We start from the raw sequence: 18,500 nt of genomic DNA, 5'->3' as shown, positions 1-18,500 counted from the left end.
GTGGTAATGGTGGAGGAGACGGATTTGATGTCATCTTTAATCTGTTTGACCCACTGCTCCAAGCCTTGTCTGTGGCCATCTTGTTCCCTTTCCATCCTTATCTTCCTGAACTTATCCCAGTCTGTGAAGTGGAATTCTCTCTGCTTTTTACGCTCCATGGAGCAGGTAGTGGCGAGAATGCAGTGTTCACTCCGTAGGTCTACAGCAAGGTTCATCCACTGGGCCTTCTTGATGTTCCTTACAAATGTAAGGTCCGGGGTGGAATTCCTGCAGCAAGATGTACCAAGCCTTGTTGGTAGGCTGGGGTCTGTGATTAGGGTGGGATCAAGTTCGCTGGCACTTTGTCAAAGTCGATTTCCTTTCCCAATGTTGTACTTGTAACCCCATGTATGATGAGGGGCATTGAAATCACCTGCTATGACGAGTGGACATTCCCCGGCGATATTAACAGCTTTCTTTAGAACCGTCTTGAACCCTTGCTTTTGTTCCTTTGGACTGCTGTATATATTGAGAACGAAAATTCTCTGACGGTTGCTGGTACCTGGCACGATCTCAACCATGACGTGTTCCAACCGGCCTGCTTCTATCTTGAGGTCGTGGGTAACGTGCGTTAGTTTGTTGCATACGAAGGTGCAGACTCCCCTCCCTTCAGTATCCCCTATTACAGGCCGGAATCCAGGCAACGTTGCTGCTTGCGGTGAAAAGGTTTCTTGTAATAATATAATATGAGGCTTTTCTTGGCTGCTCCTGATATACTGACGTAGGGCTGCCTTTTTTTTTAAGGTAACCTCTACAGTTCCATTGCCAGATACGAAATGCTTCACGTAGCGCTGCCATCATGGTTATTACATGCGCGGCCAGAGCCTGATGCTGCACCTGTCGACAGGTTTGGTACCACTAGTATTGGTGGCCGAAGGGGTGAGTTTGGTGCATGAGGAGGCCTTGCTGTATTGTGCAGATATGCTTCGACCTTTGTAATGCGCGAAGTCATATGCTCTTCTAGTGCCGCCACGCTTGACTGTAGCCTACCCATCTGCTCGCTAAGGTTGACTACCACTTTGCTAAGCGTGTCAAAGACCTCTTTCTAATCTCACATGCTCGTTTGTTGGCTTCCACGTGTTCTGCCATGACTGCCCTCTTTTTTGTGGTTCTCGAGTCCTCCACGTTTTCAGCCACAGGGACATCGACTGGCTGAGGCATTGGCTGTGAAGACTGCGCGCTGGTTAGCTTAGTGAGAAGAATTTATATTTCCTTTAACTCAGCTGATAGCCTCTCATTCGATTTTGTAAGTCTCGCGTTTTCTTGCTCTAGGTGTGCAATTCTATCATGCTCTGGCAGCTTACCTGTCATCACCTCTGCCGCGCCGTTGTGCACTCGCTCAGCCCAGCTGCCTTTCAATGCAACTGCAGGCGTCCTCCCCGGGTGTGAAGCCGTGATCTCGAACTGAACGCCAGGCAGCTGGCCATTCGGGTGCCGCGCAGGCTGATCCCGACCCTGATGGTGACCTTGAGAACTCGAGCGCCCCCGTGATTGGAAGCAGGCCTTGGGTCTAGAACTTCTTCTGGAACGCGACCTCCCCCTGGAGTGGGGCCGCCTTTCCCGTTCTTGAGTAGTCTGGATGCTTTGTGTCCCGTAGGCTGGAATAAGCTGCTTGTCGTTGATGTCTGGACTCGAAGTGATTGATGCGTCCCGGGGCTTCTGCGGCTGCTCGCGATCTTTCCCAACGTCTGCGTCTGACGACGTATGGCACTAAGAACCTGTTCTTGCACTCTTTGTCTGCCGTGGGATGGTGACCGTCACACAGCCTGCCTCTTGGATTGCACTGGTGCAGGCTATCTGGGTTCTTGATCTCGCAGCCTCTGCAGATTGTTTCAGCTCGGTACGGACAGACGTCAGACCGATGTCCCAGCTTTCAACAGACGTAACAAATATCGATGTTCTTGCGGTAAAGAGAGCACTGCAAAAGTGATGGTCCATATCTCACGAATCTTGGCACATTGTGTCCTTCGAACGCTATGATGATTGTCCCGGTGCCCTTGATTCTCTTGGCCTGCAGCGCGAGCGGGTTGTTCGCGTTCACAATCTTTCGGGTCAAAATGTCCTGAGTATCGCATACGGGGATCCCGCGAATCACTCCTTTACAAGTATCGTGGGGTGCCGTGGCGTACGCGCTAACCTCGAAAACTTTGCCTCCAATGTCAATTTGCTTGACCTTGAGGTATCTTGAAGCTCTATCTTGGTCCGGAGTGCTTGCCACCATAATGTTCTGCTGCAAGTTGGAACAGATGATGTCCTGCATGGCCTCTTCCTCTTTCACGCCGGCCGCCAGTACTATCGCGTCTGCCACGGCTCCAGTGCCAATTCTCGAGATATTTAATCCTCCACGTGGTCGTAGCACAATTTTGCTGAAGTCCTTGGGTAGTGACGGCATGCGTCCAGCTCGCACGATTGTATGCTTGGTGTCATACCTACTACGACTGGCTCGAGCGTCTCCCGCAACGCCAGCCTTGGTCGAACCCTTAACAGCAGAACGCTAACCGTGGCTTGCTTAATCCTTGAGCGTCTCGTTTCGGCTTCCTTCCAACCCATGTCTTCCGTGCAATCCTCTGGAGAGATGTCCTCTCCATCTACTTGGTATTCCATTCTCAGTTGCAGGTTCTGGAACGCGCAGAGCGTTGAGTTACGTTGGCGCCGGGTCGGCGCATCGGCGACAATCGCCTCCTTGGTTTTTAGGCTTAAATCCTCCGGTGCCGTTGCCGTGTAAAAATGCCCAAAAAAACGGTTTAAAAGTCCACTCACCAGCACAAAGGTGGTATCTGCTGATTTCTTGAGAACTTAGGCACACGATGGGACTGAAAACTCGGCGACAAATTCGTGAATACCACAGGAAAGCATTCTTGAAAGCAGGAGCCGATCTTCGCGCGTCCGCACTGGTCGGCACCTAGAGCGTCTCCCCCAGGACAGAGAGACAAGCTGAGATCAACACGGCAGAAAGAAGCGCAGATGAGTCCCGCCGCGGTGGTCTAGTGGCTAAGGTACTCGGCTGCTGACCCGCAGGTCACGGGATCGAATCACGGCTGTGGTGATTTCCGATAGAGGCGGAAATATTGTAGGCCCGTGTGCTCAGGTTTGGGCGCACGTTAAAGAACCCCAAGTGGTCGAAATTTCCGGAGCCCTCCACTACGGCGTCTCTCATAACCAACGTTGCTCATAACCGTATGGGGGTTTTGGGACGTTAAACCCAACATAATTATCAGAAGTGCAGGTGAAACGCCCACGTGGGAGTCATATGCACCATGCTCGGAGCAGCAATCAGTAAAAAAAAGCAGAAGGGAGACCATTGAACAAAAAGTCGATAATTTTTTTTGCAAAATAAATCAGGTAACGACCAGAAAATGTCAGAACATGACAAAAAAGACAGCACGAGATAGCATTTTAGTCTGTCCGCCACACCACTATACGCAAATGTTTTGCGTACACCACAATACTGGGATGGGGGTGAGTTGCGCATGCGCGCGCCCGCCCATGCACCACGGAAACCAGTTTTTCAAGGCGCGGCCATGTTTCCCGAGCGCGCACGTTCGAAATTCACAAGGGGTATTGCTGTGTACGCAGAGCATGTCACGGATAGCGCAATGCCGACGCTGTTTGCGAAGCTCCCCCAATCTGCCCCTGATTCGCTGGTGTCCTCCCTCCACGCAGATACGTCATCATCGGTCGACCAGTACACGGTAGAAGAGGAGCGACCTCAAGTGCCCCGCGGGCGTGAGGACCACGTACACGAGAAGGGCCGCACGAGACGTTGACGAGGCGTGGGGGAACCACTTGGCGGCAACGACGAAGACTTGCGACGTGCTGAAGCAGGCGGCCGGCATGACGTTGCGCCGCACGCTGCCGAAGCGCGTACCGCCCTGGAGCGTCACGTGACGCCCCACATTCGCCCGTCGCGGGCACGCCCCGAACGCCAACGCCGCGCCGCCATCCGGTCGCCGGACGCCATCTTGTGTTCCGCTCCTTTCCCGTCCCTCCCGTCGTGCCTCGTTGTCCCTCTCCTTGTATCCCTGCTGGCGTGCCTGTTCCCGGCGGCGTCTGCGTATGACAACGTCTGCGCAGCTGTTCACGAAACTCCGTGAGTATTAAGGCAGTATCTTGTTTATTTATTCATTTTTATTTATACGGTACACTAAGAGCCTAAAAAGGGCGTTATAGGGGTGGGGTATACAAGTCTGGATACAAGGAGAGGGTGTGAGTGTACACAAAGAAAAATCACTCAGACATAAAAATAATTAAATAATGCATCCGTAGAGTTAATCAATTGAACTTAAAGCTCTCTACCACACGCGTGACGTAGGGCTTTCGTCGAACTTCAAAGACTTTGGGGGACACTAAAGAGCAAAACAACTTTTCGTGTATTAGAAAGTTAACGAATCAGAATCTCCGATAACGTCACTCTCCCCATGACACGACGGTTGCTAAGCGAGTGAACGCGCGAAAAGAAAGAGCGGATGCGGACGCCACCTTGAAATTCCCGCCCGAAACACCGTGACGTCATACGTTTTGGAGGTGCCTACTGGTTTCTACGTATCTTTTAATCGATAAAATTGAAGTTTATTGTCATTTGTGGGCACTGTAGGCCCTATCATACGAAGTTCAAGAAAATTACATCAGAGAAAATGTCGCGAAAATACGTAAAATGCGTTTGAGAATTTTTTGACGTCTCGCGGCAAGATTTAGGCGCGAAACCTAAAACATGAAACTTCAAGCACGATTTTTCTCCGCTGAGAATAAACTTACGATAGTGAAACGTATGGGACTTGGAGTTGTCTGAGTGCAGTTTGTTAATATAAGCGAAGTCGTGGTTTTTCTAATTAAGTACACCTTTATGGTCCATTTTGGACGTACGATATGAGGAGACTGTCTCCTAATATTTGCAGAAATGTCAGAGATTGACGTAAGTTCCCTTCTTCCACATTGTGCCGATGCAGTGTCCCTGACTGGTCGTCCCAACAAGGATGTATATCAACTAACGTGCGATAAAAAGCGCCCGATAGATAACGTTTTATGAGCACCTATGTCCCCGTGAAATGTACGTACATGCACGGCTTCGGGGGTATGGGCGCTTCCGTGGAAAATTACAGAATGAACATACCACTGAAGGCCCACATGGACAATCTTATTCAATGACAGTGAACGCACATTTGTCGGACGCCTGATATACGAAGTTCCCTCTTTTGTTTTAGCCAATGTATATTGATTGCCCGGAGTTTCCTGGTGGTTCAAAAGTTTGCGACCCTTTATATCTCGTAGTGGTATGGCAGTGAGGCTTAGAAACTTTCGACCAACCCTGTACGTCCGTACAAGACGTGTACACGTAAAATGCAGAACTTGTTCATTAGATAGTAGAGAACGCACGTTCATTTCGAATTCGAAGGCGCAGTGCCTATATCGCTTCCGTGCCCTGTAGTTATCTGTCACCCGTACCGCGACGCACGGATGGCATCTCTGTCGACCCGAAGATTCCTGCTGGTGTCCTATAGATCCACGTTCTGATAAAACCTGCTCTCAGTAAGAAGATTAACGTCATGAAGCACAACTAAAGAAGATAGGTTCACGTTTCCATAGGAAACAATATTTGTCGAGGTTACCATGTCTACTCTGACATGTTGGCTTTCTGCGGTTATTAGAATGCCTTCATGCGATAATAAGAGTGATGCCTGGAATCCAATGAAAAAGAGACAATAAGAAAGAAACGTGGATAGAGTCAATTGCGAGTTGAACCACAGTGAATTAAGACAGGTTAGACTTGGAATTTAAAGCAGTTCAAGACGAAAGAAACTAGTAAATGATAGACAGATAACAGCGAGTCTTGCATCTGCTGATATACTATTTCGGACAATGTCAATTCCGTCATGCTGTACAATTGTGCCATCAGTCGACTCTGACTGGCTCAATACGCTGCTACGGCCTCTTTGATTGGCCTAATAAGACGTCATTTCGAAATTTAACAAGATGGCGGAATTTGAGCGTCTAGAATAACACCCCCGGTTTCAAACTAGTTTCGGGTTATCTTTAAATTCCGAGCACGTCGTACTCGGCGACTAAGACAAACTTCCCTATGTGACAGGTTGGGCGTCTACAGGGGAGAAAGAATTAAAAACGTCTTTGAGACGCCGTTGTTTTACTGCCTTTCTATCGTTTCCGATTCGCTGCGTCGTCTTTTCCGCCAGGTGCCGATCCAATCCCATCCTGAACGAAGTGGTGCCACCCAACTACCATGGTTCCGAAGCACCGACATCCGCAACAGGTATTTCCTGTTCACAGGCATCTTCTTACCTCAAGCCTACAAAACTGGCGTCGCTAGAAACGTTTTTGGGCAGGAAGTTGGTGTTCAGCCCACCTTTATCTTACGGGGGTTTCTAGTTCGTGCGTTGGTTTTCATACGTGCGTGTACACAGACAACGAATGCATTGAACCCCTCCTGGGGCTACTCAGCACTACAACACAGCCGTTTTAGGGGCAAAGCTCCTTACGCCGTGGGTCGCATGTCCCGTGTCGTCGTAGTCGTCGTAGTAGCTAGTTTAATTGCATTGCATGTCAACAAATGTGTGTCAAAGCATTTGCATGAAGTGACTGATGATAAGTGGGGGCGAAGCGTTCATAAGTCCGTCCGTGCGTCCGTTCGTGCGTCCGTCCACTTCGCCCCACTCATCATCATTCATTTCGTGGATATGCCGCGATTTTTTTTTTCATTCAAAGCGCCGACGTGTTATGGTACAGCTTCTTAATAAATAAGACCGCGTACAATGACGGGCCGTCATGTTTTAGTGCCACATAAAGGTGCCATCAGACGGTCACACAACATTTTGTGGCTTTCAGCGAAAACTAGGAAGTAGAGGGTCTATTATACCTCTACAAATAAAAAAGTGGGCCATAAATATACTATCCCAGTGAAAAACAAGGCATCTAAGTCGCTGGCTCTGAATCCCACCCACAACCGGTGACCGCCATGTGGCCATGGCGCCTGTGGCGTCAACTGCAGCAAGGCACGGAGCCTTCTTCTACCAGAGTTTCAGACGTTGCGAATCGTTTAATTTCTGCGTCAACAGGAAGACAGCTGAGATATTTCCATTTCAAGCACGGCTCACCACGGAACACCTAATGGTCGAAATTTCCGGAGCCCTCCACTACGGCGTCTCTTATAATCATATCGTGGTTTCGGGACGTTAAATTCCACTCTATCTATCTATCTATCTATCTATCTATCTATCTATCTATCTATCTATCTATCTATCTATCTATCTATCTATCTATCTATCTATCTATCTATCTATCTATCTATCTATCTATCTATCTATCTATCTATCTATCTATCTATCTATCTATCTATCTATCTATCTGTCTGTCTGTCTATCTATCTATCTATCTATCTATCTATCTATCTATCTATCACCACGGAACAATATTGTTCGCCGGAATGCAAACGCTCGCGTGGGCACCTCCTCAATAGGTCATGGCTCGCCATTGGCCCAGCGTTGCCCGACTCCCATGCCCCTCACGTATTTTTGAAAATATTCAATTTTAAACGAAATGCTCGACCAAATGCGCTTAAATTTCATGAGCATATTTGTGTATATGTGCGAGGATTAACCCACACAACACCAACGGCAACCTAAAATTGGGTGTAAAGGCCCTACTAGGGAGGACATATGGGCTGATTAGCAAGTATGTTTAACGAGCGAGCACACTCTAAACTACTGCGGACTCACACGCAACACATGACATCTTGACGACGCTTTTCCCAGAAAGGGACCTACGGATTCGTCTTCTGAAGAGGGCCTTTCATGTCACCAAGTCATTTAGGCCTTCAGCTAGCAACACTGATTCGATCGCCAACACAACGTATATGGCAGGTGTGCTTTCGCACATCAGCCTAGCCTACATTTATATTTTTTTTTATTTTTTTTCTTAGTAGAGCTTCTTCAACTGCACGCCGTTTGCGTGCAGCAGGCGTCGTCCTTACGGTTGCAAGAGCACTGGAAGAAATCCCGAGCGGAAATCGATATAGGTTTCTTCTATTCTTCATTCGCAGCAGGTCTTGGTTCTCATATAGTGGCTATAATCAGAACGGAAAACTAGGCCATTTGGTTAGGTAGATAAAATGGAAATAGCGGAACTCCTTTTTCTTCCCTAACAGACTGCATTCGAAAACTACTCGCGACAGAAGCGTTGTGCGCCTGTCGTTTGCGATGGCGCCAACTGTCTTCAGCCAGCGCGCGCGTCGCGCCAATTTTCTAACTTCGTCACGTCACCTTTGTTTACCAAAAGGAGGAATTTCCCTGTTTTTTCTCCCATGGGTTTTACAATGGCTACCAAGCTCGCAAATCGCCAGCCGCGGTGGCGTAGCCGGTTACGATACTGGCGCGAAGGACGTAGGTTCGATTCTGGTCGTGGCTGTGGCACGCCGACTGAGATGAAATGCTATAGAGGTCCGTGTCCTGTGCAACGCCAGTGCACGCTGGGTAACAACAGATGGTCGAAATTTCCGAAGGCCTCTACAGCGGCGTGCCCCATAATTGTACTACAATTTTGACATGTATTCTCTCACGGCTTTCTTCTTCTTCCCTTTTCCCTTCTTCTCCTCTTCTTCTTCTCCCTCTCCTCCTCCTCCTCCTTCGTCTTATTATTATTATTATTATTATTATTATTATTAATTCTCGATACTATTGAGCTAACAAACTGAACTAAGCAACAAAATGTATGGTACACAGAACACAGATTCAACACTATCGCGCTGAATAAAAAAAAAGGACGAAAACAGGAGAAGAAGGAGGTGTTTAATGAGAAGAAAGAAGAGAGGTTGGCCTTGAAAGTGGATTACTGGCCTGCTACTCCTCACGGGGGTAAGGGGAAAAGGAAAAGAAAGACGAGGGTAGGATGAGGGGTGATTGTGGTATAGCACAATGAGTCACTGCACACAATGTCTCGTTCGGTGCAGTGCACGCACAAAAGTCTCTAAATTAGCAGATGCTTTAAAGACGGGAATCTAAACCTGCCTTGCTTAAAAATGCGAGCAGGCCCTTTAAATTGCGTTGGGCGTGACGAAAACAGAAGTGACTGTTGTGCCAGTTAACTGGCGGCATAACTTTACTTGTAATAATACCTGTCGCGTCTTTAGGTGACAAAACGACGACATATGATTATAAGAGGCACTGTAGTGGGTGGGCTCTAGGGAGTTTCACCGCCTGGGTCTCTGGACGACGCACACGGGCATCTTGCATTTCACTATTACAGAGATGCGGCCGCCACGGCCGGGATTCGACCCCGCGACCTACTGGTCAGCGGTAAAGTAACAGATGCTGAACTATCGCGGTGGGTGACATATAACTTAAACGGCTGCAATAAATGATTTCTAATTCATCACTGTCTTAAGGTGAAGATCAATAATTGGGGACTATCGGGCAAGCAACAGATGTAACTAGGATGATGTGGTGTCTCTCCGTTTTTCTCAGGCGGGCCAGTACAAATCTATGTGTCCTTCCAAGTTATGGATATCGATGATATCAGTGAAGAGAACATGGTAAGTGTGACGTAACATCGAGCTTTTCATGTGGTACGTATATTCATTCGAAAAGCCATTCGAAGGTTTGTTTTCTTCTTTTTTGTTATTACTTGTGCAACTGTTCTCAAAATAATTCAACAATGACGTAGACATGAGAAGGCATGCCAATGGCGCAATCTCGAAGGAAAGTATTTAGACTCAGCTACTAGATTGTGCCACAAGAGGTGGACCCAAGACAATTATAGGTAAATGTTAGCTCTCCTGCAAGTGTAGTATTTTTAGTATAGTTTTGAAACTTGATTTGGCGAAGTGATGACAGCGCTCGAGTTATTTTTAGGCTCTACGAAATGTAAATTTGCAGCACCTAAAAATCTGACTTGTAAATGGTCTTGTCGCCACTGTACGCCCACATGTATAAAACGTCCGCGAAGGCCGCCCAAGAAATGCCTAGACAAGAAGCCACCCTTGTCGCCGCGATATAGACGTCAGACTCTGGAGTTTTTCAGACATGTAGCGCCACCTGTCGGCGGCGCAGTTTTGGGTAGTGCGAAGCCCAACTCCCTTGCAGTTTGCTGCGCAACCAGGTGCAACTACAGCGTGCGAAACAACGATTCAGCTAAATATTAGGTGTGCTTACGCATTGAACACTTACAAAAAGAGCTACGACGTTCTATCCGCTAGTAGGACGCGTCACCGAACCGCCATGAAGTGCTTGATAGATCACTTGTCAGAAAGACGGCGAAAACAAGAGCAGACGCAACAGTTGCGCGCTCTACGATGAAAGACCCCAGTCGACGCTACTGTTGCATTGTCAATTGGCACGGACGCAAAGTAATCCAGGTTTACTGATTGCCGTAGCTCTGACGAAGCAGAAAAGCGAGAGCTCTGGATACGGCCCGGTGCGAATGTGTTGGATAAGCGAATTACTCGCGTTCTCTACAGCCAGTCGCATGCGAAAGTGTGGTCATGTAGGTCTCCCGTTGTTTTGAGTAGCCTTTACGGAGAACCGTGGTAACGTTGATCGTGAATTTTACCAGAGCTTCTCACCGCAGTGCGTACCATGCAACAGTACACTGATACGCGCACAATCAACATCGCACACGTCACGACCAGCGATAATTTGATATGGTTGCCACCACACAGAATCACGAACGTAGGCTTTGAAGCTTTTAAGTTCCGGCTTGAACTAGAAAAATGCGAACAAGTACGTTATATAGGTCAATTGTAAAATGTTGGTCGTGACAACAATCAGGTTCGTCTTGCCGTTGGTCTCCGCGATTACCAGAGTTATCTCGGGTGCCTCGGTATTGCCTTTCGTTGTGCATCGAGAAAGTGGACACGCATGTATCCCCATTTGCAGTAAATGCAAACGGAAGACATCCGTCAAAGAAACATTCTAGGATGCGTAATAAAACAGTACATCACACAGGAAGCGCGATATGGATAGAGAATGCAACTGCAAAGGCGGAAATCACCTGGGACGTCCGTTCCTACAAAGCGAGCATCGTACCACTTATCAAGATGGATTGCTCGTGCATGCACTTCATCGCTTTATCATCACGTGTATTCCCAAAGTTAATGCGGCATTTAGGCATTACTAAATGCACGTCGGAGTGCTTACCCCGAACTAAATCCCACGCGATGCTCGCTTGCACCTAAATGCAGCACGCCGAAATAACTGAAACATCTTTGACAATGTATCCGCAGTTCACTTTTATGTGCCTCCTACTTTTCTAACTAAAACGAGGTGGGATTGACGGGAGAACCATGCCAAGTCCACGAATCTCAGGAAACCGCGCCTCAACATCAACGAAAGAGGGGGGCCTATGCACGTTCTCTTGCAGACGGCTCTCTTTGCACTACCCAGTTATGGCCGGTGCGGCTATGAGGGCGCTGTTTGCGGCGTTTTTCGAAGCGCCGCCTGGGCGGACCGACTTCTAGAAGGGCCACCATGCCTAAAGGTGATTCTGGCCACTTAGGCAGTTACGTGAAGCTGATATAATATGTAAGCTGTATAGCGGAGGGCTCCGGAAATTTCAACCATCTGGAGTTTTTTAACGGGCACTGACAACGCACAGTACATGAACCTCTGGCATTTCGCCTTTATTGAAATGTGACCGGCGCGGTCGGGATCGAATCCGTCACCATCGGGTCAGCTGCTGAACACCGCAACAGCTGTTATACCGCGGCAGGCACTACGTGAAGCTATGAAAGACCTCAGATATGCGTTGACTCAAAGAAGGATTGCAATGATTGCGGGAGCAGAGAGACAAAAGGAATACAAGAAAGGTAGGGAGGTTAACCAGACTACGTCCCGTTTGCAACCCTACACTCAGGGAGAGGGGAACAGCGGAGTAAAAGAGAGAGAAGGAGATGGACATTGCACACCACACCAGGGTTTCACAGGTGGTCGCAAAGCGATGTCGCCTTCAATAGTAAAAGGGCTCGTGTGGCTTTCTTCGTTGATGTACTGCGAGACCATGTACCAGAGATCTTTATCCACGTGAAGGGACGATCACTCAGTCTCCTCAAGGCACACCGGAAAGTTCGTCAATGGTGTTCAACGCATATCGAGTAAGAATGGTGCGAGTATACCATCAGTGCAGGCTGCCGCATAAGACATGAAATAACAAAGACAACATCCTCCGCCCGCAGCACTATCTGGTATACGTATGAGTTATACCAATGATTGAGTCCGTTGCTCCTTGCCCGGACTCTGTGTTCCGCTTCGTCATTGTAAATCTAGGAGACGCAATGGAGACTTAATGGTATACAGGCCCGTGTATTGTGCGACGTCGGTGCACGCTCAAGAACGCCAGATGGTCAGAATTCCAGGAGCGCTTTACTGCGATGTCATTTACAATCATATCGTTGTTTGGAGACGTAAGACCCCAGATATTATTCTATGAACCCCTCATTCGACGGACTCCAAAGTAATAGGACCATGGGCATCTTCTCGCAGGCGTTCCGCATCCACATGTTCGTGGTGGACCTGTGGCGCGACGACAGACTGAACCTGAGCCGCTTCCTGGACGACATCGCCTCGTCGGCCAACAGCAGCGCCGACGGACCACGCAGGCACGCCTCGCGAGTGCTGCCCGACGAAGTGCGGGCGGCCCTGTGGAAGCCCGACCTGATCTTCGTGAACTCCAAGAATGGCTACCTGTTCGAACACTCGGTGCCCAACACGTTCGTCAAGGTGCTAGACACCGGACACCTGTACCGGTCGTCGAGGCGAGTGACTCGAATCAATCACTCAATCAATCAATCTTTCTATCAATCAATCAATCAATTTATAAATCGATCGATTGATTGATCAATCAATAATTTAATTGATCGATCGATCAATCAATAACTTCTGTTTTATTTGAAAAAGCTGTAATACTGCAGCTTGACAAGGTCCTGATCCCTTACAATGTCCAGCAGCACAATGATTCACAGTACAAAAAAATATTTTTTTGGAAATAAGTTTTATCTGAACTGAATACGCATTTAGGAAAATAACCAGGTATTCAAGGATCAGAAAAAAGCTCGAAAGGAGCCTGCTTTTCTGTCTTTTTTATGATGAAATTAGAATGAGAGCCTCAGATACCTCATCAAACCCGAAAAATGACCTCTCAGAAGAAGTAAAAAATGATAATAAAATTATCATCATGCGCTGACGTCATCATTAGGCCACAGGTAACCGAAATACGTGACGTCAATATGACGTGACATAACGGGACGTATGTAACATGACGACTTCGTCACATGATCGATTTGACTGATGTGGGGTTTAACGTCCCAAAACCACCATATGATTATGAGATACGCCGTAGTGGGGGGCTCCGGAAATTTCAACCACCTGGGGTTCTTTAACGTGCACCCAAATCTGAGCACACGGGCCAACAGCGTTTTCGTCTCCGTCGAAAATGCAGCAGCTACAGCCGGGATTTCATTCCGCCACCTGCGGGTCAGCGGCCGAGTACCTTAGCCACTATAGACAACCGCGGCGGGACGACTTCGTCACATGAATTTGTCGCTTAGTAAAAAGAGGACTGATCCAGGAGGCCATGGAAAAAAAGATTGGGGACCCTTAAGCTTCCCCTTTAAGAGTTGAATGCGATAGCCATATTTGCACGCACGCACGCGCACACACGAACACACACATCGTTCTCGCGTGCGACACGCGTTTCCAGTTTCTGCTCGCCGCGGGACGTTAGCTCGAGGAAGCGGCTACGATTCCCGGCCACGGAGGCCACATTTCGATGGGGGCTAAAGCAAAGTATAGCTCTGTGCTTGGATTCGGGTGCCTGTTGAATCAACGCCTCCTAAAAAAAATTATGCCTGGAACGTGAGCCGCGAACACACTGCCCTACCCTCTGATTTCACCCTCCTCCTTCGGTACGAAGGCGAGCGTCTCTGACGGCCGCCCCCTTCGAACGCAGCAATGCGCTCAGAGTTGCCTCCGAGCAGCTGTCATGTCATGTGGCAGAGCGGTACGGTAATGTCACGTGACTGAGCGTTACGAACGCGAGTGGTCTCACGCGGCGGCCGGTCGCACCACAAGGCGCAGGAATCATGGCCTTCGAGATTGCGTGCTGGCAGGAGGCTCCCAATTGAAAAGAGAGCGACGTTCCAGGCGTAGTTTTTTCTAGGAGGCGTTGGTTTAATGCAAGTAGTCGAAATTTATTTGGAGTCAGCAACACTCACACACACCTAAATATCACCTTTCCAATCACTAGCCTGCATTCGCTCATTGGCGGATCTCTCAACTCTGCCACCAGGAACGCCAAAGTGCAAACGGCCATCCCCCTCCTGGGTTTATTGGCATCCACCTCAAACTTTCGCTCATTTGTGGCACTGCGTTTTCACTCGCAAAAAAAAAAAAGACACGGACGCCGAAGTTTACGCGAAACGAGCTCTTTAACGCGGTAGCACTAACGATCTCGTTTAGCAGAAATTCCGGCAAGGCGAGGCACAGAAAGCTTGCAATCAATCCGATCCTCGAGGCATGCAGTGCGAAATCACGTTAGGTATACAGGGGGAGTTAATATTTCCCACCCCAGCTGCCATAGAAATACATAGGGTAGTGGCCTGGAAACATTTAGGGGCGAAGCTCCCCAAGGCGTGGGCTGTGCGTCCCCTGTATGTAGCCACCTCTCGTTCAGTTCTTGCAGTGCTCACTAGATGGCGGTACTTGTAGCCGATGATTAAAAGATGCAAGATGTTATGAACTAGACGGCGGAAGTTGTAGTTTATAACGAAAGATGCGAGATGTTATAAAATAGGAATGATGTCACATATGGCGCGTGTCATTGGTGGAAGGCAATCGTTCGATTTAGTGCGGCGACGTACGCTAAGGGAAGCGTTGTAATAAAATCGAGTGGGCAAAATGTACGGAGGATTCATGGTTTGCTAGGTTTACCTCCGGAGCTTAGCCCACTCATCGTCATTCACTTCGTGGATATGGCGGCACTTTTTACCAGCCCTGTACATAGAGCTTTCGCATTGTGGTGGAAAGGATCAGTACGCTACGTCGACTGTGAAGAAAAGAAAAAAAAAAGCTGACCTCAGCCTTCGAGTCATGTTACGCGAATGGTTTAAAGGCTCTCGAGAATTTTGCACAGGAACAATATGAAAGTTTCCAAAACTCGTGGCAGTATATATAGTACTCTTTACACACACAATGAAACATGAAATTAAAGTGTATGGACCCGCGCCTTTCGCCGAAACCACTCCCGACATCCCGTTTTTCGAAACAGAGCCACACCACTAGCTTCCAAGTACAGGCGTCCCATGTGAGAAATGGAAATTGTCTTCGATGGCAAATGTCAGCATGTCTGTTTCTTCCTCTTATTTTATCGGGAAGCACGATATTGGCATGACTCCGTTCTTCTATAAAACCTTGCTCGTCGTCTTACGCAACGTCGGGCAAAAATTTCCGTACAGAGCATTATTTTTCAGTGTCCCTAAATTTAGAAAGTTTCGACGTGCCATTTTTAAGCTCATCCCTACGAACAATCAAAATGAGGCAATGCCGCTTCTTCCATTTGATGCCAGAGTTAAAAAAATGTCCAAACGTTCAATAACTGAGTTGTATGCACGATGAGCCGGATCCATGTTTACCGGTTGCCATGGCGACTAGTAAAATTTTCATTCCTAAATATATCTCGCTTGCGATGTTGTGCCACTTTTTCGGACACTGCGTAATAACACGTGTGCAATCGTCAATCTATTCAGGGATTTCGCGATGGAATATTGCCCAACCGGAAGCACTCGCGACGGGTTCCATTGCGTTGTGTGGACATTTCGGTGTTGTAAACTCTGCGCAGTTAATAGATCAATGAATGAATCAATCAACTGCTCTCTCATTCCTTCCGTGTAGGTACTTGTTTCAAGTGGACTGCCTGATGGAACTCCAAAAGTACCCGATGGACACGCAGAACTGCTACCTCAAAGTAGGACTCAGTAAGTCGGCCACTATACTATAGAACATATCACTCGCAACACTACGAGACAGTGTTGCGAGTGATGAGTGACTTATTAACAAGCATGTGCGCCTTGTTTCTGTGATAAGGTTTTAATTTCGAAGACGTTCAAATCACCGATTATCCGTCGCCCTCACTTGGTGGCCGAGCTGCGAGATGTGAAGCTTGACGAGAGATCAAAAGAATGTGGACGAAAGGGAAGTCCAGTGTAACGTGTTGAGCCCGGTAGAGAAAGGGTTGCGGTGTGGAGAGGGAGAAGCAAGGATATATATATATATATATATATATATATATATATATATATATATATATATATATATATATATATATATGCCTTAACGAGCGGAACGTTGTCGCGTAGAGCTAGTGGTCTTTATGATCTAAGTAGTAGGTATATTGAAACAATCCGTGTGATTGCTTGCAATGTCATCAGAGAAAGAAACTAGCGATGAGTGGCACGTGACAAATGTCTATCACAGCAAAGCTGCTGTGGTGGTCGATGTAATTGCCATGTGTCATAGATAGAAAATTACCGTCATCATAAACCGGCAGGCGGTCAATCACCACCCGACCACTCGGAACGGATGTTCAAACGCACGCCTTCAAATTGGCGCCAAATTGGCGCGGCCTCAAATCGCCGAGCAACGCAGCCACTGCTATGCTAGATAAGAATACGTTTGCCATGTGGGAGCGTTCAGAAACGTACATTTCAACTAAGAGTTTTGCAGGAGGCGTGATCCGGTAGCGCGGTATAAAAACAATTGTTACTTACTTAATTTATTGTTATAGTTAACGTAAGGTCAATTACAAGGTTAACGTGGCCTTTTCACATGGTTTGCTGCGACTAAGTGATGAGTCTATATTCAGCGCGTGTCACGAAGCAGCCGCAGAACTTCGACCTCAAGACTCGTTGCGCGCCAGGGACGGTTTTCAGCTCTCCCATAGTAGAGTACCCTGTACTCTAAATTGTTACCCCCTTTTTCTAATCCCCCCCCCCCCCCCCCATGGACAGTTAACTGTATGACGGGACGGCTCAGTGCTCTCCCATAGTTGAGTACCGAGTACTCGAAATCGTTTAACATTTTTTCTAAACACACGGGACGGCTTTAAGCTCTCCCATAGTAGAGTACCTTGTGCTCTAAATCGTTACACATTCGTTCGGAACACACTACTGGAAAATTCCCAAGCATTTCGCCGAGGGTGAACATGGTTAAGTGCGAAGGCACGGGGTGATGCTATGAGGGGTATTTATTAACTCGCACTATTATATTTATTAATCACACCATGGTGCCTTTATGGTTTAATGATTCCTGGGCATCGCAATTTGATCGCACGGGGGAGTTTACGTTAACTCACTGGCGAATGCCAACGCATTTTAACTTTACTCCCCCTCATAGCATCACCCCGTGCATTCGAACTTAACCATGTTCACCCTCGGGGAAATGCTTGGGAGTTTTATTACTGATGATGATGATTAAAGTGTAATTAATGAATTTAAGTGTTGTTTGTCATGAAGCATTTGTACACAGATACATTATATACGAAGTATTATTTATTTACACTTCACGATGCATCCGGACGAGCCAAGTCCAGGGCTCGCACCCTCTCCCGCGCGGCACGTTCACTGGCTCGAACGGCTTCGGGAACGTCCACTCGCCGTTGACGATTGCGAGCGGCGTCTTGACGCCGGCCTTCATCGCCCTTCTCCGCCTGACGCTTGCGTTGTCGTTCCGCTTCTTGGGCCGCGTTCGCGGCTCGATGCTGACGCCTCATCTCGGCCTCGCGAGCGCGCAGTTCACCATCCGCTGCACGCTTCGCCCGCTTGTCCTCGGCCTCGCGAGTGCGCAGTTCGGCATCCGCTGCACGCTTCGCCCGCTTACGTTCGGTCTCACGAGCCCTTCGCAGCGCCGCCTTGTCTTCCAACGTCGGCAAAACCACCGCGGTACCGTCACCTCCAACGACGGGTGCAGTGCTGGCATTCGGTTGTACTGCATTCGTTGTTGATGGTAGCGTTGCCTCCGGGACATCCATCGCACGACCCGCTCTCGACGGGAAACTGAGAGAGAAGGCGGGCGCGCGAGAGAGAGGGGTGCGCGCGCAGCTGCAGCGAGCGAGGAGAGCGGAGGAGCGAGCAAAGGGGGAGGGGGTATAAGGCGTGTTACTGACACCGATATCAGCGTCGCGTCCGTGGCTTATTCGGTAGAGCGTCGCGCTGCGGCCCGCCAAGTCCTCTTTCTTTTAAAGATAGAGAGAAGACTGCGGACGCCGCCGACGGCGGTGGATGGTTTGGGGTCGCTTATAAAGTGTATTCACACATAAAAGTTTATCAGAAAACTGCATCTTCAAGCCAGAAGAATGGCTTAATGCTCTACCTAGTAAAGTACGAAGTACTCTAAATCGTTCCCCACCCTTGGTAAACACAATTGCTGGTCGCGACGGCCTCATAAACTGTGAGGCCACATGATGGCCTT

The 18,500-nt window shown here is 48.3% G+C and overlaps 1 protein-coding gene across 2 annotated transcripts in view; it reads left to right on the top strand.

The window, feature by feature from the left end:
• The window catches only part of LOC119179365 (glycine receptor subunit alpha-1-like), a 71,011-nt gene that overhangs the window by 20,027 nt on the left and 32,484 nt on the right, over positions 1-18,500 (top strand). The window contains exons 2-7 of one of the 2 annotated variants that reach the window (XM_075868777.1): positions 3,703-4,129; positions 6,228-6,304; positions 9,510-9,577; positions 11,404-11,520; positions 12,522-12,793; positions 15,927-16,009. In XM_075868777.1, the coding sequence (XP_075724892.1) occupies positions 9,545-9,577; positions 11,404-11,520; positions 12,522-12,793; positions 15,927-16,009 (505 nt within the window). In that variant the 5' untranslated portion in view covers positions 3,703-4,129; positions 6,228-6,304; positions 9,510-9,544. The remainder of the gene's footprint in view (positions 1-3,702; positions 4,130-6,227; positions 6,305-9,509; positions 9,578-11,403; positions 11,521-12,521; positions 12,794-15,926; positions 16,010-18,500) is intronic. The other variant, XM_075868778.1, reaches the window with a different exon arrangement.

This window comes from Rhipicephalus microplus, chromosome 7 (assembly GCF_043290135.1).
Source record: "Rhipicephalus microplus isolate Deutch F79 chromosome 7, USDA_Rmic, whole genome shotgun sequence".
In the NCBI taxonomy this organism is placed as follows: domain Eukaryota; kingdom Metazoa; phylum Arthropoda; class Arachnida; order Ixodida; family Ixodidae; genus Rhipicephalus; species Rhipicephalus microplus.
Note: the sequence above shows the minus strand (reverse complement) of the source record. Positions and strands in the feature narration are given on the sequence as shown.